This window comes from Suncus etruscus, chromosome 16 (assembly GCF_024139225.1).
Source record: "Suncus etruscus isolate mSunEtr1 chromosome 16, mSunEtr1.pri.cur, whole genome shotgun sequence".
Classification (NCBI taxonomy): domain Eukaryota; kingdom Metazoa; phylum Chordata; class Mammalia; order Eulipotyphla; family Soricidae; genus Suncus; species Suncus etruscus.
In genome coordinates, this window is record NC_064863.1 from 82,989,478 (window position 1) to 83,014,426 (window position 24,949).

General features: G+C 38.5%; 1 protein-coding gene and 1 non-coding gene across 3 annotated transcripts in view; one reads left to right on the plus strand and one right to left on the minus strand.

Annotated features, from left to right (window-relative positions):
* Nucleotides 1–20,517, plus strand: part of SMARCAD1 (SWI/SNF-related, matrix-associated actin-dependent regulator of chromatin, subfamily a, containing DEAD/H box 1) — a 105,475-nt gene extending 84,958 nt beyond the window's left edge. For both annotated transcript variants that reach the window (XM_049789977.1, XM_049789978.1), the window contains exons 15-23: nucleotides 7,066–7,203; nucleotides 8,436–8,531; nucleotides 8,845–8,962; nucleotides 9,138–9,259; nucleotides 10,743–10,931; nucleotides 12,588–12,706; nucleotides 14,386–14,568; nucleotides 16,184–16,293; nucleotides 19,587–20,517. In XM_049789977.1, the coding sequence (XP_049645934.1) occupies nucleotides 7,066–7,203; nucleotides 8,436–8,531; nucleotides 8,845–8,962; nucleotides 9,138–9,259; nucleotides 10,743–10,931; nucleotides 12,588–12,706; nucleotides 14,386–14,568; nucleotides 16,184–16,293; nucleotides 19,587–19,648 (1,137 nt within the window). In that variant the 3' untranslated portion in view covers nucleotides 19,649–20,517. The remainder of the gene's footprint in view (nucleotides 1–7,065; nucleotides 7,204–8,435; nucleotides 8,532–8,844; nucleotides 8,963–9,137; nucleotides 9,260–10,742; nucleotides 10,932–12,587; nucleotides 12,707–14,385; nucleotides 14,569–16,183; nucleotides 16,294–19,586) is intronic.
* Nucleotides 20,518–22,391: 1,874 nt separating this feature from the next.
* LOC126033071 (U6 spliceosomal RNA) lies at nucleotides 22,392–22,495 on the minus strand. The gene has a single exon (XR_007504228.1). It is a non-coding gene; the product is annotated as a U6 spliceosomal RNA (small nuclear RNA).
* Between the last annotated feature and the right edge of the window lie 2,454 nt (nucleotides 22,496–24,949).

The window sequence follows — 24,949 nt, forward strand, 5'->3', positions numbered from 1 at the left end:
AATGAATATAGGTGTACAGAAGACATTTTTGTAATGTGCTTTTGTATTCCTTAGGAATGGTATTTCTAGATCATATGGGAGCTCAATTTCCAGTTTTTTTTTGAGGAATCTCCATATTGTTTTCCATAAAGCTAGATTAGAAGGCATTCCCACCAGCAGTGACTGAGATTTCCTTTCTTTCCACATACCTGCCAGCACTGATTGATCTTGTTCTTTGTGATGTGGGCAGGTCCTTGTAGCATGAGATAGGACCTATCTCATTGTTATATTGATTTGCATCTCCCTGATGATTAATGATGTGTAACATTTTTCATGTGCCTTGTGGTCATTTGTATTTCTTCTTTGACAGTGTCCATTTCTTCTTCCCATTTTTGAATGGGGTTAGATTTTTTTTCTTGTAAAGATCTGTCAGTCCTTTGTATATCTTAGATATTAGCTCCTTATCAGACGGGTATTGTGTGAATGAATAGTTTCTCCCATCCTGTGGGTGGCTTTTGTATCCTAGGCACTGTTTCCTTTGAAATGTAGAAGCTTCTCAGCTTAATATAGTCCCATCTGTCTTTATTTTCACTTGTTTGGAGAATGCTGTTTCCTCCTTGAAGATGCCTTTAGTCTCTATCAGGGAGTAATTTACTTACGTGTTGTTCTATATACCTATGGTTTTGGGTATGATATCAAGGTCTTTAATCCATTTGGATTTGACCTTTGTGCGTGGTGTTAGATGGAGGTCTGACTCCCTTTTTTACATATGGTTTACTAGTTGTCCCAACACCACTTGCTGAAAGGCTTTTCTTGCTTTATTTTACATATATTGCCCCTTTATCAAAGATTAATTCTCTGAACTGAAGTCTATTCCATTAATCTGAGGGTCTGTCTTTATTCCAATATCACGCTGTTTTAATGACTTTTACTTTGTAATACAATTTAAAGTTGGGAAAAGTGATGACTCCCATATTCTTTTTCCTAAGGGTAATACCTAGAGATATTCCTGGGTGTTTATTGTTCCAAATGAATTTCAGGAGTCTTTGATCCACTTCTATGAATAATGTCATGGGTGACCTTAGAGGGACTGCATTGTTTGTACAGTATTTTGGGCGAGTATTGACTTTTTTTTTTTTTTTTTTTGGTTTTTGGGCCACACCCAATGTTGCTCAGGGGTTACTCCTGGCTGTCTGCTCAGAACTAGCTCCTGGCAGGCACGGGGGACCATATGGGACACCGGGATTCGAACCAACCACCTTTGGTCCTGGATAGGCTGCTTGCAAGGCAAACACCGCTGTGCTATCTCTCCGGGCCCGAGTATTGACGTTTTTATGATGTTATTCCTCCCAATGCATGAGCAGGGTATGTGTCTCCCATTTCTTTGTGTCCTCTTTTATTTCTTTCTTTTTTTTTGTTTTTTTTTTTGTTTTTTGGGCCACACCCAGTAACGCTCAGGGGTTACTCCTGGCTATGCACTCAGAAGTTGCTCCTGGCTTGGGGGACCATATGGGACACCAGGGGATCCAACCGCGGTCCGTCCAAGGCTAGCGCAGGAAAGGCAGGCCCAGCCCCCTCTTTTATTTCTTGAAAAAGGTTTTTATAGTTTTCTTTGTATAGATCCTTCACCTGTTTAGTTGACTCTAAGGTATATGAGTTTGTGTGACACTAATGTGAATGAGATATTCTCTCTTTTTTTTTTTTTTTTCGGTTTTTGGGTTACACCCGGTGTTGCTCAGGGGTCACTCCTGGCTGCCTGCTCAGGAATAGCTCCTGGCAGGCACGGGGGACCATATGGGACACCGGGATTCGAACCAATTACCTTTGGTCCTGGATCGGCTGCTTGCAAGGCAAACGCTGCTGTGCTATCTCTCTGGGCCCTGGGGGGGATATTCTTTTTAATGTCTGTTTCTTCTCTGTCATTATTGGTGTATAAGAAGGCCACTAATTTTTATGTGTTAATTTTGTAGCCTGCCACTTTGCTATATGAATCTATTTTTTCCAGAAGCTTTTTTTTTGGTAGTCTTTAGGGTTTTCTAAATATAGTATCATGTCACCTGCAAACAGTGAGAGCTTGACTTCTTTCCTGTCTGGTTGCCCTTGATATCTTTTTCTTGCCTTATCTCTATGGCAAGAACTTTTAGCACAACTTTGAATAGGAGTGGGGAGAGAGGGCAGCCACGTCTTTTACCAGATTTTAGAGGAAAGGCTTTGAGTTCACCTGCATTGAGAATAATATTTTCTCATATAGTTTTTATTTTTTGTTGTTGTTGATATGGTGTTGATTGATTTATGTATGTTACTCCACCTTGCACTCCTGAACTGAAACCTACTTGGCCATGATGTATGACATTGATGAAGCATTGGATCCTATTTGCCAGCGTTTTGTTGAGGATCTATGCATCTGTTTTCATCAGGGATGTTGGTCTGTATTTTTCATTTTTGGCGGCATCTCTGTCAGGTTTTGGTATCAGGGTGATGATAGCTGCATAAAAACTATTTGAGAGTGTTCCTATTTCTTCCAATTCATGAAAGAGCCTGAAAAGGATTGGTGGTAGTACCTCTTGAAAAGTTTGAAAGAATTCATTAGTGAATTCATCTGGGCCTGGGCTTTTGCTTTTGGGAATACTTTAGATTACCATTTTAATTTTCTCGGTAATGATGGGTCTGTTTTGATATGCTAGATCACCCTGGTTTAACTGTGGAAGATTATAAGTCCAAGAATTTTTCCATTTCTTCCATGTCCTCTTGTTTTGTGGCATAGAGTTTTTTTTTAAGTAGTCTCTGATTAGCCTTTGACTATGCATTATCTGTAGTGCTCTCCCCCTTTTCATTTCTGATCCAGTTTATCAAGTTTCTCTCTCCCTTTCTTTGTGAGTTTTTTCAATGATTTATCAATGTTGTTTATTTTTTTCAAAGAATCAACTTTTGCTTTTGTTGATCTTTTGGTAATTTTTTTTTTGGATTTCCATTTCATTGATTTCTGCTCTAAGCCTTTTTATTTTCTTCTGCCTCCCTACTTTTTATTCATTTTTTAATTCATTTTTTGATCAGTTTCTAATTCATAAGCCGTGTCATTAAGTTGTTTATGTACACCCCTTCTTCCTTTCTGATATGTGGTTGCAAAGCTAAAATTTCCCCTTTTGCCACTTTTGCTGTTTCCCATAAATTTGATGATTTGTGATTTTATTAGCATTTATTTCAAGGAATGTTGTGATTTCCTCTTTGATTTCACTAGTTGTTCACTAGTGAGCTGTTTAATTTCCAGGTGTTAAAGTTTTTCTTCTGTGTCCCTTTGTAGTTCATTTCTGATTCTAGTGCTTTGTGATAAAAGAAGATAGTCTATACCCGCCACGGTGAACCTATGGCATGCATGCCAGCTGTGGCACATGAAGGCCTTTCATCTGCTATGCAGGAATGTCCGCAATTAATAAATTTATAAAATTTATAGTTTTTAGATATAAAAATCTTGTTTTAAGGTTTAATTGACATGCTGGCACTTTGAGGAAATACTTTGGTTTGTGCGGCAGTTTGGGCACTCGTGCTCAAAAGGTTAGCCATCACTGTTCTATACGATTTCTATCCTCTTGATTTTATGGAGATATGTTTTATGGGCCAGCATGTGGTCTATCCTGGGAATGACCCATGTGCAATGGAGAAGAATGTGTATCCATTTTTCTGAAGATGAGTGCTCTCTATATATCTACTAGTCCACTTTCTTCCATTTCTCTTTTCAGAGCTAATATATTCATGTTGGGTTTCAGCCTGGTTGACCTGTCAAGGGATAACAGGACAGTGTCGAGGAATCCCACTTTTATTGTGTTGCTATTGCTGTTTTCTTTTAAATTTGTCAACAATTACATTCAATGTTTTGCTGATCCCTCATTGGGTGCATATATGTTTAGAAGTGTGATTTCTCCCTGTTGTATGTCCCTTGATTATTCTGAAATGTCCATCTTGTCCCTTATAACTTTTCTGAGTCTAAAGTTTGTGTCATTTGATATTATTATGGCCTCTATAGCTTTTTTAAGGGTGTCTTTTGCTTGGATGATTTTCCTTCAGCCTTTGATTTTGAGTCTGTGTTTGTTCAGACTATTCAGATTTGTTTCTTTTGGTAGCAGAATGTTGGATTAAGCTTTTTGATCCATTTTGCTACTCTGTGACTCTTGTGTATTTAGTCTATTGATGTTGAGAGAGATAATTGCCATTGGATTTAGTGTCATCCTTGTTTAGAAGTTTGGTGTGTCTGTTGGTATGTTTTAATTTAATTTTTTTATTCATATTTGAATTTTATTTTTGTTTAGCATTTTATATATATAAGGCCTTTTAAAGTACACCTTTTTTAGCATTTTATACATAAAATATATAAAATGTTTTAAAGTACATCTTTCAGTTTTCTTTTTTTTTTTTGGTTTTTGGGCCACACCCGGTGACGCTCAGGGGTTACTCCTGGCTATGCGCTCAGAAGTCGCTCCTGGCTTGGGGGACCATATGGGACGCCGGGGGATCGAACCGCGGTCCGTCTCCTAGGCTAGCGCAGGTAAGGCAGGCACCTTACCTCGAGCGCCACCGCCCGGCCCCTCAGTTTTTTTTTAAGGCTGGTTTTGAGTCTGTTTCTGAGCTGTTGTTTATCCTTGTTTGTTTTTTCTTTTTGTTTTTTTTTTTGGGCCACACCCATTTGATGCTCAGGGGTTACTTCTGGCTAAGCGCTCAGAAATTGCCCCTGGCTTGGGGGGACCATATCGGACGCCGGGGAATCGAACCACGGTCCTTGGCTAGCGCTTGCAAGGCAGACACCTTACTTCTAGCGCCACCTCACCGGCCCCATGTTGTTTATCCTTAAAGCTATGTATAGTTCCTTCAAACCTGAAAGTGAGCCTGGCTGGGTGCAGTATTCTAGTGAAGCATTCATTTCATTGAGTTTTGTCACTATATCCCACTACTGCCTCTGGCCTTGAGGGTTTCTGGTGACGAGTCTGCTATAAATCTTAGGAATGCTCCTTTGAATATAATTTCCCTTTTTGATCTTGCTGCTTTCAGTATTCTATCCCTATCTGTGGGATTCGTCACTTTGACTAGGATGTTGTGTCTTGGGGCTCTTTTCTTTTTGTTTTTAAATAATATATTTTTATTTTAAACATAGTGGCTTACATATCATTGACAATAATATTTTAGGTACATATTAACATAAAATCAGGGGAAGTCCTGTCACCAAATTGTCCTCCCTCAACCATCGTTCCCGTCTTGCCTCCCATAACCTCCTCCCTCACCCCCGGGACTGCTAGCCTGAATGGTCCTGAGTGTGCCTAGCTTACTACTTAGTGATCTTATACCTGTTTGGTCTTGGTATTTCCCCCTCTAATTGGAAGGCGGGACTAGATAGTTTAAGTTATGTAGTTTTGTTTGGAGAAAGGAAAAGTGATAAACTGGGTAAAAATCAAAAATGGGCGGAGTCCTTCTAGAGGCTCTCATCCTCAGTTTGAGAGACAAAGGGGAAAAAGAAGGTAAAACACCACAACAGTACAAAAAAGAAATGTCAAATAAAATATCCAGTGAGTACTCCAACAATAAAGATAAGCACCACATAAAAGCCATGGTCTTGAGATGAAAAACATGGCAGAGCGCATAAAGGAAGAAGAGAAAAAAGAAAATAAATAAATAAATAAATAAATAAATAAATAAATAAATAAATAAATAAAAATGGAGACAACAGCTTCAATATCCACACCAAAACAAAGAAACCAACAAAAACTAGATAAAAATATATAAAAAATTATAATAAAATAAAAAATGTTTTGTGCTTTTTGCCTTTTTTTTCCCTTCTGCACAGGCACAGTAAATTTTGGGGTCATTTGTAAAGGAATTCCCTTGGCCTAAGAGATTCAGGACTTCTCTACCCTTGAAGTATATTATCATGGGATTAACTATAGACTCCTTTCAGGTTCATTTACTCTCCCCTTGGTTCCTTTTTGGTGTATGGGAGATTTCTGCTCCGTCCTGGGTGATAAAGTCAGACCTCTGTATCTAGAGATCTCGGTATCTGCACAGGTCAAGGAGTGGAACTTATGATGAACCTTTCTAGAACCTTTGTGGTTCTAGAAGTTCTGTTCCCTCAGTGTCATTTTAATCTGTCTTTCGTGGTTGGTGATCTTTGTCTTTGCGTTGATTTTAGGATGGAGCCTGGGGTAGCCTCTCTCATGTTATCAGAAGACCCATTCAGTTACTATTGTCTCAGTCAGACCTCTGGAATTAGAGATCATGGTTGTTGTGCAGGTCGTAGATCAAACCCTAGACTAGGGCTTTTTTTTTTTTTTTAATTGTCCCAGGATACGTACTGCCCAGTCCTGGTTCTATCAGCCAGTCATCTGTAGATCACAGTCTTGGCTTTTGCACAGACCGAAGGGTGACAAGTCTTCTGATTTTGTCTTATCGTTAGCTAGTGAGGTAGGATAATCTGCTCTTAGGTCAAGTTGTTCCCAATTTCCTCGTTGTCAGGATATCATATCAGAGCTGTCACTTGTTGGTGTCCGATCATTATTAAGGATGTCCCGGATGGGATTTGTTTTCTGTAGCTGTTGTGAAGAACTGTGCCGTTTCTATATCTGGGGTCCAGGTTTCAAGGCTGGACGGTTGGTGTCTAATCACGTGGGGTCTAAGTTCGGTCCATGTGACATATTTTCAAGGTGGGAGATTTGGGGCTCTTTTCTTTGGGTTTCTTAGCTGGTACTCTTCGGGCTCGCAAGATTTGGTTGTATGCAGTCTTTTTCTCTGGTAGTTTCTCTCCATTGATGTCCTTGACTGTTGATTCTTCCTGGGAGCCTTGGGGAACCATTTGGGATGCCGGGATTTGAACCACCATCCTTCTGCATGCAAGGCAAACGCCTTAACCCCATGCCATCTCTGGCCCAGTGTGAAACTAGTTTTACTCACATGGTACCTTAAAGAACCACAGATACCAGTTGTAAGAAATCTTCATCTTTTGTCATTAGTCATTTTATTTTCCTCCCATACTGTGGAAAGCAGACTAAAATGTAGTGACTCTGGGTTAAAGCAAAAACAAAAACTGAGTTTTATTTTTATCCACAGGCAAGTAACCGTTTACTGCTCACAGGTACACCAGTGCAGAATAATCTATTAGAACTTATGTCACTCTTGAATTTTGTTATGCCACACATGTTCAGTAGCAGTACCAGTGAAATACGAAGAATGTTTTCTTCTAAAACAGTAAGAATCGTTTTATATCTTCTCCCATATATGTTCCTTTGCTTTTATATGGCCCACATTTCTGATTTGTTTTCATACTGTTTTCATATTTGCTAGTTGGTATTATTATATCTGGATGAGTTGGGATGTAGCCAGAATACAAGGGAAAATAGATTAGTGCTCAGAAGTTTTTGTAATACCCTGATTTTCTGGAAAATTACCACTTCATGCATAACATACAGGGGATTAAACCTGGGTCGCTCCCATGCAAAGCAAGTGCCTTACTCGCTGTGCTGTTGCTCCTGCCCCATAATTGTTTTTTAAACTGCTCGGTAAATAAGTACTATTTCTTTATGAGTACACTGTAGGACTAGGGTGAACCTAGACTATCTATAAAATATTCATAATGAGAAATAAATACTTCTCAAGGCTGACTCCTGTCTCGATGCCCAAGGATCGCTTCCAGCTTGGGCTAAGGGACCATATTGGGTGGCAGGAATCAAACCCAGGTCAGCTGCATACAAGGCAAGCACCTTACTTGTACTTATTCCTCTAGATCAGAGGAATATATATTTGAAATTAAAATCTATAAAGAGAAAAGTTTTCGTTTCTATACACACAAATGAATCCTATGTCAGAAATATAGTTTCGAACTCCCCAGTTTTTCAGTACATCAGTGCTTAAGTAAATTACTGGTTCTTTCCCAAACAGCACGTATTTTGCAATAACTTTCATAGTTTTCTTACATCGGAAATTTGCTGTTTCTTTAACATCTCAAGTATTACAATGTGCATTTTTGAAAAGTCTTAGATTTAGGCACTTGAGAGTCATTCACATTTCTATAGTGATCGAAATATCACTAGTACAGTTTTCAATTTATAATAGTATAGTTTTCCAAAATTATCATTTTCAAAGCCAAATTTTCCTCAAATAGAACTTTTTCTGTCTGTCTGTCTGTCTCACTCTTCCAGCTCTTTTACTAAAACACAGATAATCTGTTAATGACTGCTTTATACTAACCTAGTACAGAATCAGTGCATTACTGTAGGATACATAATTGCATCCATGTCCTAACCTCAAGTTTGTATGAAGCTTATAAAGTGAATTACTGCCTAGGGTTGAAATGGATGAGTTGTAGGATGAAGTAAGTTAATGTAGAGAAAACTCAGATTCTAGCGGTAAGGTTTTTGTGGCATGTAATACTGCTAGGATTATTTAAATGAAAACTAAAAGTATATACTTATTTTACTTAGAAGTCTGCAGATGAACAAAGTATATATGAAAAAGAGAGGATAGCACATGCAAAACAAATTATAAAACCATTTATTCTCAGAAGAGTAAAAGAAGAGGTAAGACATGCCTTTTTTTTTTTTTTTTTTGTATGTTTGTTTTGGGTTTGGGTTTGGGGACTATACTTGGCTCCGCTCAGGGTTTACTCCTGGTTATGTGCTCAGAAATCACTCCTGGTAGGCTCAGGGGACCATATGGGATGCCTGGGATCTAATCCGCATCAACCACATGCAAGGCAAGCACCCTACCCACTGTGCTATCACTCCAGCCTCCAAAAAGCAATTTTTCTTATCATTTTAAGAAACATGATATTCTTTAATAAAAAAAAAAAAAAAAGGCATGATATTTTTAACGTAGTTTCTTTTTTCCTAGGTTCTCAAACAACTGCCTCCCAAGAAAGATCGAATTGAGTTGTGTCCAATGTCAGAAAAGCAAGAACAGCTTTATCTGGGTCTTTTCAACAGAATGAAAACGTCCATCAATAACCTGGGTATAGTTCTGATTTTGATATTTTATGTGAAAAACAGTACCGCATTGAATCTGCATTTCGTAAAATAGTGAGGTTTAGTTATTTAAAAAAATAAGCATTTTTAACCTTTTTAAGTTGATATATATAAATCAGTAGGACTGTCATCTTGATCTTTAATGCATTTTCTTAATCACAGAAAAAAACACAGAAATGTGCAATGTCATGATGCAGTTGAGAAAAATGGCCAATCACCCTTTATTACATCGCCAGTATTACACACCTGAAAAACTCAGAGAAATGTCCCAGCTTATGCTAAAGGTAAAATAGTTCATATTATATTAACACTGTTGAATGTGAGATTGAGTTGTGATACTAAAATTTCTATCTAATAAGTGTTTACATCACGTAACAATATAGTAAGGGAAAACAATACCTTTGGGCCATATCTGATGATGGTTCATTTAAGGGTTGCTCTAAGTTTCTGACGTGCTCTGGATTTGAAACATGCACCCTATCCCTTTAATCTTTCTGCCTGGTTTCAGGAAAATGATCTTTAAACATCAAATAATTTGGGGATACATAATCTCATTAGGCAATGTATATCAAGTATTAGCAAGTTATGAACTTAAAGCCAAACGTTGTTTGAACACTACATTTGTTTGTTTACTGTTACTGTATTTTCAATACAGAGACTGTTGAACAACTGCAACACTGATTTTCTTTTTTTTAAAATATATATATTTTATTTAAACACCTTGATTACATACATGATTGTGTTTGGGTTTCAGTCATGTAAAGAACACCACCCATCACCAGTGCAACATTCCCATCGCCAATGTCCCAAATCTCCCTCCTCCCCACCCCACCACCACCTGTACTCGAGACAGGCTTTTTATTTCCCTCATACATTCTCATTATTAGGATAGTTCAAAATGTAGCTATTTCTCTAACTAAGCTCATCCCTGTTTGTGGTGATCTTCATGAGGTGAGCTGTAACTTCCAGCCCTTCTCTCTTTTGTGTCTGAAAATTATTGCAAGAATGTCTTTCATTTTTCATTTTTCTTTAAGCAATACTGCTTTTCTGGACCACAGAGCCTGGAATTTATGGCCCTTTATAGGAAGAGTTTGTGAACTCTTACTCTAGTCATGTACTTTATTTACCAAAAAACTTCTCGGACTGTATGCTTTTAGGGTCTTCTTAATCTCTTTTCTTTATATGGTATCTTGTATATCTGTAGTTTTATGACTTCATTTCTGCATCATTGTCCATTATCATCAACCCTTTTTCCTCCTGTTTTCTCTGTATTGAAGGAACCATTTGTTTATTTAAAATTGATTGTATCTTTCTCAGTTCAATCCCCAGCACTGCATATAGTCTTGTGACCACCAGGGGTTACTTGGAAGCATAAATCCAGGAGTAGCATTCCCAGAGTTTCTTTGGGTAGGGCTCAAAAACCTCACCAAAATTTAATGGATCTTGAGAGAATTTCCAATAAATAGAATCATGGAATGAAATAGTTTGTTCATACTTCACACATTTTCTCTATTTTAATCTGAAATGACTACTCTTAACTAGATCCTTCTCTAGGATTATGTGAAACAAATTCCAGACATTATTTTATGTGAACATAATTTAGTATGTTATTTTTAAAATACCTAGAAATGAATGTAAGTTTGTGAATCTGTTGAAGTAAAATGTACTATCATTTAAATCCTATTGGATGTGAGCATTTTGACAGATTATCCAGATCATATTATGAATTATCTTTATTTTGAAATGTGTATTTTGTTTTGTTTTGAGGAACCTACACATTGTGAGGCTAACCCTGACCTGATTTTTGAAGATATGGAGGTTATGACAGACTTTGAATTAAATGTTCTTTGTAAACAGTATCGACACATTAATAACTTCCAGTTAGACATGGATTTGATTTTAGATTCTGGAAAATTTCAAGTTTTAGGATGCATCTTGTCCGAATTGAAACAGAAGGTATTGAAGAAGAATGGTACTCCTTTCGTATTTTTCCAGTTTTTGTCTCTTTAACATGATTCTGGAATGATGTGATTTTCTTGAAGCTTTATTTTACCTTTATACTTAATTTTTTAGAACCTAGTGTTATGCATATTTGAGGTATATATTTGAGCATTTGTTTTTCTTTATTTTCTTCACCATCTAAGAAAGAGTAACAAAAGTTGTTTTTCTCTTCGTCTCTCTCTCTCTAAATATATGTATCTCTTTTTTAAAGGAAAAATAGGTTCTTATTTGGAAATGTTGAGGAAGGGGAGGGAGAGGATAAGAAAGGGAGAGAGTAACATGCTCAAGAAAGAATACGGGTCTCCAAAGGTGGAGGGAACCCCAGTACACAACCCCGCTGAAAATAGGAAAATACATTTCAAGAGGAAACATACGGCTACATGTGCAAGCGAGAACCATATTCATGGGCCCAAGGAGCACATGTGCCTCTATAGATCTTTTACTTATATGGAGAGATGCTTTAAGATTTTTTTTTCGGGGCCAGCGAGGTGGCGCTAGAGTTAAGGTGTCTGCCTTGCAAGCGCTAGCTAAGGAAGGACCGCGGTTCAATCCCCTGGCATCCTATACGGTCTCCACATGCCAGGGGTAATTTCTGAGCGCTTAGCCAGGAGTAACCCCTGAGCATCAAATGGGTGTGGCACAAAACAAAACAAAAAAAGATATTTTTTTTATTTCCATTGTATCATAGATGACGGCCAGTCTGATTGTTTCAAAATTTGTATGTTGAAGTAACTATGTTAGCTTATTATGTGAAATAGCTTACACTTCTAAAGCCAAAAATCTAGATCAGGGGTCCTCAAACTTTTTAAACAGGGGGCCAGTTCACTGTCCCTCAGACTATCAGAGGGTCTGACTATAGTAAAAACAAAACTTATGAACGAATTCTTTTTTTTTTTTTTTTTTTTTTTTTGGTTTTTGGGCCACACCCGGTAACGCTCAGGGGTTACTCCTGGCTATGCGCTCAGAAGTTGCTCCTGGCTTGGGGGACCATATGGGACACCGGGGGATCGAACCGCGGTCCGTCCAAGGCTAGCGCAGGCAAGGCAGGCACCTTACCTTTAGTGCCACCGCCCGGCCCCCATGAACGAATTCTTATGCACACTGCATATATCTTATTTTGCAATGAAGAAACAAAACAGATACAAATACAATATGTGGCCCACGGGCCATAGTTTGAGGACCACTGATCTAGATAGTACTCATGTAGTAATCCCATTTGCTGACAATATTGTTAAATGTTCCCCACAAAAAAATTCTCAAGTGACCTTAAAAATAAAAATTAAGGGGCCGGGCGGTGGCGCTAAAGGTAAGGTGCCTGCCTTGCTTGCGCTAGCCTTGGACGGACCGCGGTTCGATCCCCCGGTGTCCCATATGGTCCCCCAAGCCAGGAGCAACTTCTGAGCGCATAGCCAGGAGTAACCCCTGAGCGTTACCGGGTGTGGCCCAAAAACCAAAAAAAAAATAAAAATTAAACTTAAACTTTATGTATTCATCTACATTTTTTACCTATTATAATCTAAAATATGGCTATAATTATAATAGACATAGCTGATCAATAGATACAGGTACCATTTTGGTGTTTCATACATCTAATTCTTTATATTTTCACAGGGTGATCGAGTGGTATTATTTAGCCAATTTACCATGATGCTGGATATATTAGAGGTTCTTCTAAAACACCATCAGCACAGGTATCTCCGATTAGATGGGAAGACCCAGATATCAGAAAGGTTGGTGTTTTTCTCTTGATTTACTTTCAAATAATCTGCTTGAATCTTACCACAATAAAAAATCCGTAGCATTCGAAATGTTTAGAGTTGTTGATACAGTTGTTTTGCTGTGAATTTACTATTTAGTATTTAGATAAGTTTTTCTTTTTGAAGTCATACACACACACCATACACACATATATACATATATATTTAGCCCCCAAACTAAATATGTGTATCATATATATGATAATACATGCAATATTATATTATTTATTAATAATTTAATATGACTAATATTACATATGATATTACACATATATAAACATATATAAAATACTTTGAGGGCCTCAACTGGCAGTGCTCAGGGCTTCTAGCTCTGCACTCAGGAGCTCTCTTGGTGGGGCTTTGGAGACCGCATGGGTGGCCGGAGATATAACCAGGTTAGCTCTATGCAAGGCAAGTGCCCTGCCCACCATACTGTCTCTCTGGCTAACAAATATTTTATATATATATATATTGTTTGTTTGTTTGTTTGTTTTTGTTTCTTTGGGCCACACCTGTTTGATGCTCAGGGATTACTCCTGGCTAAGAGCTCAGAAATTGCCCCTGGCTTGGGTGTACCATATGGGACGCTGGGGGATCGGACGGTGGCTAGCGCTTTTTTGGCTAGCGCTTGCAAGGGAGGCACCTTACCTCTAGCACCACCTCACTGGCCCGACTCCACAAATACATTTTTAAACAGTTGTTATGTTTATATTCTACTCAGGTTCCCCTTTTGAATTTCTTCAAGCCAAGATTGTGGCTTGTTATTAGTTCCAAGAATAACTGAAGTTTTTTTTTGTTGTTGTTGTTATTTTGGTTTTTGGGTCACACCTGGCAGTGCTCAGAGGTTCCTCCTGGTTCTGTGCTCAGAAGTCACTCCTGGCAGGCTTGGGGAACCATATGGGATGCCAGATTTCGAGCTATTGTCCTTCTGCATGCAGGGCAAATGCCTTACCTCCATGCTATCTCTCCAGCCCTGAAAAGTTTTTTTTAATACCCAACCTTAGAAAAAAATTATTTTTTATTTTTGGTGTGTTGAGATGCAATATCTTTGGGGTTTTTGTTACCAGCCAGAGGGAGATTTTTTTTCCTACTCTACTAGAGTAAGCATAAAAGTCACATTAAACATTTAGTTTGCTATTGGTATTTTTGATTCCTAACATCAGCTATACTGTCAAAATGCAATAGGCTTTAGAGAAGGTTAAAGATGTAAGGGCAAGGGCCAGAGCAATGGCACAACCATAGGGCATTTTCCTTGCACACAACTTGGGGCAGACCCAGTTTTGATATCCAGTATCCCATCTGGTCCCTTGAGCTTGCCAGGAGCGATTTCTGAGTACAGAGCCAGAAGTAACCCCAGAGCACTGCTGGTTGTGTTCCAAAAACCAAGAAAAAAAAGATGTAAGGGTGAAAGTCATTAGTTAATTAACGAATTACTCTGGGAAATTCATTAAATTGGATAACTGAATAAATTATCAGAAATATACTGAAAAGCATGAGTAGGGAAGGACTTTTGATAAAAAGAGCCACAAAAATAGCCAATACCAAGAGCATGTCATTATATCTTCACATTTATTTTCTATGTGATGTTATTAATTTTAGTAAGATAACTACATACCATTAGTGAGATTTAACCAAATATATTTATATTCTAGAATTCATCTAATTGATGAGTTTAACACCGATATGGATATATTTGTGTTTCTGCTGTCAACAAAAGCTGGTGGCCTAGGAATAAACCTGACTTCAGCTAATGTCGTTATACTTCACGATATTGATTGTAATCCTTACAATGACAAACAAGCAGAAGACAGATGCCATAGAGTTGGCCAGACAAAGTAAGTTTTCAGTTTAAATTTATTTTTAATTAAATACCAACTTTGTTTTGTTTTGTTTTGTTTTAGAATAGCAAGTATTGTCTGTTAGGGGTCCTGCCTTGTTTTTGTATATTTCTGGCAAAATGTGACTGTTGACAGTATAAGCAGCAGTACTGAATATGATGAACTTCATTATCTTTGTTCATTTTTTAATAATTAACCCCTATCACCACTTCAAATATTTTTATAGGTTAAAAAAAAGGTAAGATTTATCAGTGTTCAGCCCTTTGAATATGGTATGGGATTATTTTGTTTTGGGTTTGGGGCCATGTTCCCCTCTGCTCGCTGCTTAGTCCTGGCTGGGCACTCAGGGACCACTCCTGGTGGTTCTCAGGGCACCATATGGGATACTGGAGATTAAACCCATGTAAGCCACTGGCAAGTCAAGTCACTCTATCTCTCCAGCCCCCTAAGTCATAGATATTTTGACATTGATCATAGGAACATGAAGAGATTGAAATGAATGAAAAATGTATAATAAAAGAAACATGCCTTTCACAGGTTCCATGAACCAATTTAGTAAATAATGTGTTAAAAGTACAAAGATAAAAAAAAAAAGTACAAAGATTACACTGGATATTTATTTTTGTTTTTTCTGTTTAGGGGCCATAGCCATTGATGTTCAGTGTTTACTCCTGGTTTTGTATTGAGGAATTATTCCTGGCAGTGCTTGGCCACCATATAAGATGCAGGAGACTGCTATGCATGTGGCTGACCCCAAGTACTGCCAGAAGTAATCCCCAAGTGCTGAGCCAGGAGTAACTCCTGAACACTACCAGATGTGACCCCTAAGCACAGCTGGGTGTGACCAAAAAAAAAATAGTACCTTTTATGTTAATTTTCTCAATCATGAATATAAGGCATTTATTACAGACTTGTGGGAATATTTGAACAAAAATTAGCAACTTGCAAATAATCATGTGTTTCCAAGATAGCAAATATAGAAAATGTATAGAAAAGCAAGTTTTATAAAGTAGCATTGTTGTCAAAGCCCAGAACTGTTTGTACTGAAGTTTTGCCAGTGCTTTAAAAATGCAAGTAGCGGGGCCGGGCAGTGGCGCTAGAGGTAAGGTGCCTGCCTTGCCTGAGCTAGCCTTGGACGGACCGCGGTTCGATCCCCTGGTATCCCATATGGTCCCCCAAGCCAGGAGCGACTTCTGAGCACATAGCCAGGAGTAACCCCTGAGCGTCACCGGGTGTGGCCCAAAACACAAAAAAAAAAAAAAAAAAAAAAATGCAAGTAGCAGGCCAGAGAGGTAGTTCAGGGATTAAGTGAGCTAGTGGAGGTTTGATCCCAAGCACTGCCATGGCCACCTGAAGCTTAAGCACCTCTCTGGGCACAGACCCACCTCTAGAAGCAAATGCGGATATCTTTTTTTGGAATAATAGGAAAAGATACTCAGACTAGCATCTCAGGAAATGTCAATCTTATTTGAATAAAGACAACTTAATTTATGCATAGATATCTTGCTATAGAATTTTCTAATTATTCTTAGTGTAATATGATAATGATGAAGTTTATATCTGTTCAGCAGTATGTTGCATAACCTGTGGACCTTTCTGGCCTTTTCTTTAGAGAAGTACTAGTTATAAAATTAATAAGCCAAGGGACAATTGAAGAATCCATGCTAAAAATTAACCAGCAAAAGTTGAAACTAGAACAAGATATGACTACTGTTGATGAAGGTAAGTTATTTCTATGCAGATATTTCAACATTGATTTGTGTGTAAAGATGTCAAATTGGGGCCAGAACACAGTGGGTAGGGAGGGTATTTACCTTGCACGTGGCTGACTTGCGTTTGATCCCTGACATCCCATGTCATCTCCAAAGCTTGCCAGGAGTGGTTCCTGAGCGCTTGCCAGATGTGATCCAAAAACCAGTAAAAATAAAAATAAGTGTCAAATCAACAGCCGAGGCAATTATAAAGATAACTTGAGTCTTTAATTAAGGAACAGATGAAACATACTCGTCTCAAAGTATTTTAAGATGCAGTTTTGCCAAATTTTATAGAAACATTTTGATTTTATACAGTTCTCTTTTTCATCAGATATTTCTAACATTGAAAATATCCTCAGGGGCCGGGCGGTGGCGCTGGAGGTAAGGTAAGCCTTACCTGCGCTAGCCTAGGAGACGGACCGCGGTTCGATCCCCCGGCGTCCCATATGGTCCCCCAAGCCAGGAGCGACTTCTGAGCGCATAGCCAGGAGTAACCCCTGAGCGTCACCGGGTGTGGCCCAAAAACCAAAAACCAAAAAAAAAAAAAAAAAGAAAATATCCTGGAAAAAAAAATTGGAATTTGTCATTTTATTCATTATCTTATGATTTGCTTAATGCACGAGTGATGTTTTTGAGTCCAGAAATAGATGTATTGACTGCTGCTATACTCTGCACGTTTATTTCATGTTGGTAGCAAATTTACTCTAGTGTATGATAGAACGCATTTGGTGGGGTTATACTTGGCAGTGCTTGGTTTTATTTACTTCTGGCTCTGCACTCAGGAATCACTCCTGAGGGACATATAGGATGCTGGGATCAGACCTGTTTTGGCTGAGTGCAAGGCAAATGCCCTACCGCTGTACTATTGCTTGAGCACCTGGAACACATTTTTTTTTTTTTTTTTTTGGTTTTTGGTTTTTGGGCCACACCCTGTGACGCTCAGGGGTTACTCCTGGCTATGCGCTCAGAAGTTGCTCCTGGCTTCTTGGGGGACCATATGGGACGCAGGGGGATCAAACTGCGGTCCGTCCTAGGCTAGCGCAGGCAAGGCAGGCACCTTACCTCCAGCGCCACCGCCCGGCCCCGGAACACATTTTTTAATTTGAGATTGAACCACTAAGTTTGATCTTAAATTTTAAACACTTGTATTCTACCTTGTCCTATAAGGAGTTAGTTTCTTCTTTTCCTTCCTCTGCTTTCTACCAAAATTTGTTGAGAGCTCTCCTCGTGTTGTCTTTTTATCCTGTTCTTCCTTTTTTTTTTTTTTAAATTGTGCACCCCCTCCCCGCCCCATTCTTTTTATATTGTAGTGGTTTTGGGTCACACCTGGTCGTGCTCAGGGGTTACTTTTGGCTCTGTACTCAGAAATTACTCCTGGTAGGCTTGGGTGATCATATGGGGTGCTGGGGATTGAACCTGGGTTGGCCCTGTGCAAGGCAAACGATATCATACTCAGTGTGCTATCACTCTGACCCCTATTTTACTTTTTTAATTGTAGTTCAGATTATAGGATTATAATAGTGTTCAAGTTTATAGTATTGATGTCTACAGTTACTGCCACTCTGACCACTGAAGAGTCCAAGAGTACCTTATTATCTCCTTCTTCCCCACCCATTCTCTTTGTAATTGACAGTTATCGTTCCCATGCACCCTGTTCCCTCCCTACCACCCTTGAGCTTTGGACCCTCCCCCCCCCAGTTTTATAAAACTTTGAGGGTCAGGTTTAATGAAGGGTGTGTCACCCATATGGTGGTACTTAGGCCTATTACTAGTTCTATTCAGTAGTGACGCCTTGTGGTACTCAGGAGACAGTATGAAGTGCTAGGGATTAATAGCGCAAGGCAAGTGGTTTATGCCCTGTATTATTTCTCTGATCCATCACAGAAATCTTCATGCAAAAAAATTTTTTTAAACATGAATGTGATTTAGTGCTTGCTTCATTTTTCTTTTTTCCTTGATTAACCATCTCAAAGCATATTGTAAGCATAATCTTTTGTACTATTTCAGCATAATTTTCTAAATTGCCATACTACCATATTTCATCCATGAGAATTACTTCCAAGTATTGCTTATAATTTCCAGCTTTTCATCCATCTACCCCCCCCCCCACACTTTTCCACCCCCAGTACCTTAATCCTATTAAAGGTTTGGTGGAGTTGGAGAGAGAGAATAGCAGGTAGGGCTGTTCATGAAACTGATCTGGGTCAATCCTTCACATCCCACAAGGTCCTCAGAACAATATCAAGAGTAATTCCGGAGTGCAGAGCTAGAAGTAAGCCCTCAGCATTGCTGGGTAATTGAAAAACCCAAATCAAATAAATGAAAAGTTTCAGAAGCCAGAGTGATTCTGCAGTTCTTTATGAACTGTCATTTGTGCTATTGTCAATAGTAAATTATTCAGTCAGTTTATTTTTAAATAATTCAGTGGTTGAATTGATCAAGGATGACCAGATTTTATTTCCACTTGGTATAAGGCATTTGTCTTTAAAATAGAAGTCCATCTTATTGAAATTTGGGGTAAGTGCTGGGTAAAAGTAACTTGGACCTAGATACTTTAATCCTCAATGGTAACAATGTCCTTAGAAGTTTTGATTTGTAGATTAAATCTCAATTGATTACTATGTCTTTGAACTGAAAACAGGTTACTGGCTAGTAGGGTTAGTAGTGGTATGAGAGAGATTTGTTGGTGGTTTTGTTTTCAACACTTAATTTGTTACATAAATGTTTCTCTTCAGCAAATATGAGGCATTCATGTCATGTGTCCTGCGTGAAAAAGATGCTCTAGAATGTCTGCATACATTCATATATGCAATATGAGCATGGACTCGATATTAGCAGCTAATCTCATATGAAATAACCCTTATATTTGTATGTACCTATGTGTAGATAGAATTCAGGGAAGCTTTGCAAACCTTGGCACTGAAACATTGAGTTGAGAAAGATATTTAAGAATTCACCAATGGGGCCGTAGATTTAGCACAGCGGTAGAGTGTTTGCCTTGCTTGCAGAAGGATGGTGGTTCGAACCCCAACGTCCCATATAATCCCCTGAGCCTGCTGGAGGCAGTTTCTGAGTGTAGAGCCAGGAGTAGCCCCTGACCGCTGCCGGGTGTGACCCAAAACACACACACACACACACACACACACACACACACACACACACACACACACACACACACACACACACAAAAGAATTTAACAATGTTGAATCTATTTCACGCACACTATTTTATTCAGCATCTCTGCTCTTTCTCAATCACAGGTGATGAAGGGAGTATGCCAGCAGATATAGCCACGTTACTCAAAACATCAATGGGCCTCTGAAGAGCAAGCGATTCCTAATTAAGGAAATGATCAACTTGGTGCATTCAAGGACATCTGCATTACGACCACGGGGTTAATGAGCATTTATAACTTTTATAGTTTACATATTGCATTTCTCATAGTACGGACAACTTTTTTGCCACTAACTGAATTCTCCAAGTGCTCACTAAGAATTTGGGGGAAAAAAGAAACAAAACCCAGAATTACGTAGTACTGAAGATGTTGAATAATCATTTTGCAAACAGTTTTCTGAATGGGGATTAGTTGGTGGTTGTTTGTAACAAATATGCTAATGCTTTAGAAATGTCAGTATTTTTGTAATTATTTCTACCTCCAAATATATATATATATTGTCTTTCACTGGATAATGTGTGTAGATTTTTACATGTGCCTTATTTGACAATGCTTATGTCTTGATTTTGCTTGTCTCATTTGAAGTTCCTGTTTATTAGTTTGAAGAATGCAAATGTATAGATCATCCCTTTCATTTTACTGCTGTTTGAAGCAGATGCTCACCACTGTCAACAAGAACTCAACATGAATTTAAAGGTGGCGTACCATATGCTAACACCCCCAGGTCCTTCCAAGTACTTTAGTTAAAACACATTTGTTTGACTAGGCACTAAGTTGTTTTCCAGTGGATAGTAAATGAAGCAGCCCTTGATCCATGAATAATTTCCTTCCATTCATTTTCCAGATATACTGATGGTGCTTCTTAAAGCTCTGTCTGTTCTTGTGCATGCTTTCATTGCTTTCGCTCTCCTGGCTTTTGCTTCTTTCTCTTGAAGCTCTCGCAGTCACTGCTCCAGTCCTCCCTACTTTTAAGTAATTCGTTTCTGCCACATCTCCATGTCAGCATAGCAGTGACATTTTAGTAGCCTGGCAGAACAGAAAGCAGGCTAATTCACTTTAAAGCAGATTGAATGTGACTTCAGATTAGGGCAGCATTGGGTACTGCATGGAAATGGGTTATATTCGTCTTTAACTCTAATCAAAATATAATTGACCCATTCCCAGCATTTGCAGTACTGAACTTCTTAAAGAGAGAGCCATTGTTCAGTTCCAGTTCAGTGTGGGTGACAAAGTGAAATTTAGAAGTAAAGTGTCTATTTGATATATAACTTTTTATTACTAAGTATTTCTTTACATTTTTGCCTGTCAGACTATTTGCTGTTTTTGTTATACACTTTTTTCTTTGTATAACTTGTGAGTTTCATGTGTTCTGTTTTCATTGTGTAAATATCACTATAAATAAACTTATTTATAAATCAAGGTTTTGTTAATTATTGGCAATCAAACTTTCAAAAGCATCTTGATTAGCTGAGATGCCAGATTCTTTCATCCTCTGAACTTAGAAAATAGATCAAATTTGTACCATGATTCTCTGGATTTACAAATTCTGAAAATTCATGATTCATAGACTTTCAGTTTTGAAGGTATGTTGAATATAGTCAATATTAATATAGTAGGAATAAAAGGAATCTGCAAATATCACTACCTCCACCTATACAGTACCCATTTCTCTTAGATTGTTTCTCTTGGATTATCTTTAATAATCTCAATAAAGTTCTCATTGTTTTCTGTATTGCTGTATATTCATCTAGGTAATTCTTTTACTGTTAATCTTATTAAATTCATATTATTTCAGTTTTACTAAAATGTAGTTGAGTTTGCTCTGTGATATTTTTACTCTTGGTTTTAATAAAAATATTTGTGATCGTAAGTTGTACTTTTATACCCATTTTAATACTTGCTAACCCTCCCATTATCTGGGAAAAAATGCAATATTTTATACAAATAGATCATCATCTGTACTTATTTCTTCATTTCAATAAACTGGAATTTATTACATACAATGTATTTTCATTGTATAGAATACTCATTGAGTCAGAATCTGTAAGTAGCACATTCTCAGCAAATAACAGATAGAGCCCTCCCTGTTTTCTTAAAAAACCTTTTTATTTAAGTGCTTTAGAGGAAACCCAGTGTCTGAATGCTTTTGCACTGTTGGAAAGTCAAAGTACCCTGACCACCTCTTTTCAGTGGAAGTCACGGGAAGAACAGATACGCCATACTTGTTTTCATGACCATTCCCAAATTCCAAAAACAAAATTAGATTAAGGCCCTCACTGTTGCTCCTCACATCAAATGGCATGTATTCTATGTATCTTCTAGTGAAGCTTCTGTCTAGGTTACTTAGCGTATCAAGTTTGATGCCATTTAAATGTACTTAAGCAATAGTAATATCTAGAAGAGTGTAAATGTTCATGTAATCTAACTCGTAAACTAACCACAATGTCTTTTTGTCATCTTCAGCTTGCTAAATTCTAAAGATTGAAAGTTCTCCTATACTAAGGGCAACTATATATCCTAACATTAACAAATACCAGATTATTGGGTGTTACTCTATACTTGTGAGATATATTACAATATTTTCTCGGGCCATTTCCAGTCATAGGGAATGGGTCTATCACCTCTCAGAAGTGTTGGGTGGGGCTGGGAAGCAAACCTAGAGCCATGCATATGCAGCGTACATGCTCTATGCATTGAATTATATCCACTACCACCATTTTTACCCCTTAGTTAATATTAAAATTTGAACACAGTACCTCCTCTTTTATGTGATGTGTGACGCATGTACTCTTACTGAGCCTCATCTGACCTGGAAAATCATTGGACTTTATGTGTCTGAAGCAAAGCATTGAAAGGGATCAAATATTAAGAAATGGGTTCTTTTGTTTTTTAAAATATGGAATGCTTCACGAATTTGTGTGTCATCTTTACGCAGGGGCCATGCTAATCTCTGTATAGTTCCAATTTTAGTATATGTGCTGCCGAAGCAAGCACAAATGGGTTCTTTTTTAAAAATGTATTTTTATTAGCCACTGTTATTTACAAAACTTAAGGGCAATTCCCTCTCATCCCACCACCTTAGCAAATTTGTTTTCATTAAAAAATAATAATTTGAGTCACATAATATATTTTCTCTGTTATGGTAGTGTCTAGGCTCTGTTAGAGGTCATTCATGATAGTGATTGAGGACAGTATTCACTGCTTGAAAAGTTAATTGAAGTTAGTGGCATGCAAAGCAAATTCTTTGCCTCCTATACTTGCTTTCTGGCCTCTAGTAGGTACTTTCTACCTTGATACTGTAAAAGGATGTAATGATTGAGATGAATTATTTCCCTTTTTTGGGGAGGGGGACACATCTGGCAGCACTCGGGTTACTCCTGGCTCTACACTCAGAGGTCACTCCTGGCAGGTTCGGGGGGCCATGTGGGATGCCAGGATTCAAACCACCCTCCTGCATGCAAGGCAAACACCCTACCTCCATGCTATCTCTCTGGCCCAAATACTTCCTTAAGAACTTCTTGTGGCTGTGTCTTAAATGGGTCTTATATTTTGAATTTGTAATTTTTTCTATTTTGATTTGGGACACACCTGACATGAACTTTCTCCAGGCCCCATTTAGTTGAATAACTATGTGCCTTGATAGAGAGCATTGATACTTGTGATAAATTGATTGACATTAAGTCTACTGATTAAAAAGCCAGTGATTCAAAGTAGGAAGGCACTTTTTTATATGTCATTCTTGTTTGGTGGGGGGGGGGGGTTGGGGTGTGTCACATCCAGCAGTGCTTAGCTCAGTGGTTACTCTTGCCTTTGGCTCAGGAATCACTCCTGGAGGCTCAGGGAGTGATAATTGGCTACGAGGGTGCCGGGGTCAAACCCGGGTCAGCTGCATGTACCTGTTATACTCTCTGGCCCATATATGTAATTCTTTTTTGGGGCGGGACACACAGGACACCAGGGGATCGAACTGTGGTCTGTCCTAGGTTAATCGCTTGCAAGGCAAATGCCCTACTGCTGCACCACCATTCCAGCCCCCCATATATCTAATTCTTTCTCTTTATTATTATTTTGTTTGGGGGTCACACATGGCAGCACTCAGGAGTTACTCCTGGCTCTACACTCAGCAATCGCTCCTGGCAGGCTTGGGGGACCTATGGGATGCCAGGATTCGAACCACCATTCTGCAATAAGGCAAACATCTTACCTCCATGCTTTCTCTCCAGTCCCCCATATATCTAATTCTTAATATTAAAGTATTTCATATGTTTTAAAGTAAAGTACTTCATGCTTTACTTTTCATGTTTCTTGTAATTGCTTGTCAATTCCTGGTGCTCATAGGATATTGATTTTTTTGCTTGTTTTTCAGTTACAGCATGCAGTGCTTAGGCATTATTTCTGGCTCTGTACTAAGAAATCACTCCTGTCAGGCTCCAGAGACAATCTGGGTTTGGCAGGAATTGCGGTCAGCTTTGTACCAGGCAAGCAGACTCCCTATCTGTACAATCACTGTACTATCACTCCTACCCATGAACCCCACCACAAAATGTAAAAACCACACAATAAACATGGCAATGGAAAAACAACACAGGTCAACACCTTGCATAGAGAATGAAGATGGCAGCTCTGATGGCCTGATAGTAACAATGACCTTGTTAGCCCCTCAGATAAAGAGTTTAGAGTAGAAATATGGAGAATGTTCAGAGAATTCAAAGAAATCTTAGATCAAGCTGAACAGACCACTAAGATAGAAATCAGAAAACTTCAAACTGAAATAACAGGATTGAAAAACGGTAGATGAAATGGAAGCCTCAATGGAAAGCTTCTCCAACAGAGTTGATAGAATCAGTGAGCTAGAAGATGAGATGAAGAACAACTCCATATAGCAGAAGAGTTTGGAAAAGAACTTTATTTTTTTTTGGGGGGGGGCCACACCCGGCTTTGCTCAGGGGTTACTCCTGGCTGTCTGCTCAGAAATAGCTCCTGGCAGGCACCGGGGACCCTATGGGACACAGGGATTCGAACCAACCACCTTTGGTCCTGGATCGGCTGCTTGCAAGGCAAACACCGCTGTTCTATCTCTCCGGGCCCTGGAAAAGAACTTTAAAGCAAATGATAGACAATGGAAAAATTCTCTAAGAATGTGAACAGATGAAGATAGAAGTTTTTGATAAACTCAGCAGAAATAATAAAAGAATCATTGGGTTCCAGAGACTCAGGAAGATAATCCCTAGGAAGAATCAACAGTTGAGGACATCATTGCAGAGAAACTCCCAGAGTTAAAGACTTCATGCAATCAAATCCTGCATGTCCATAAAGTACTAGCTAAAAGAGACTGAAAAGCACCCCAAGACACATCCTAGTCACAATGACAAATCCCACTGATAGGGATAAAATACTGAAAGCAAAGCAAGATCAAAAAGGGAAATTATTTACAAAGGAGCATCCTTA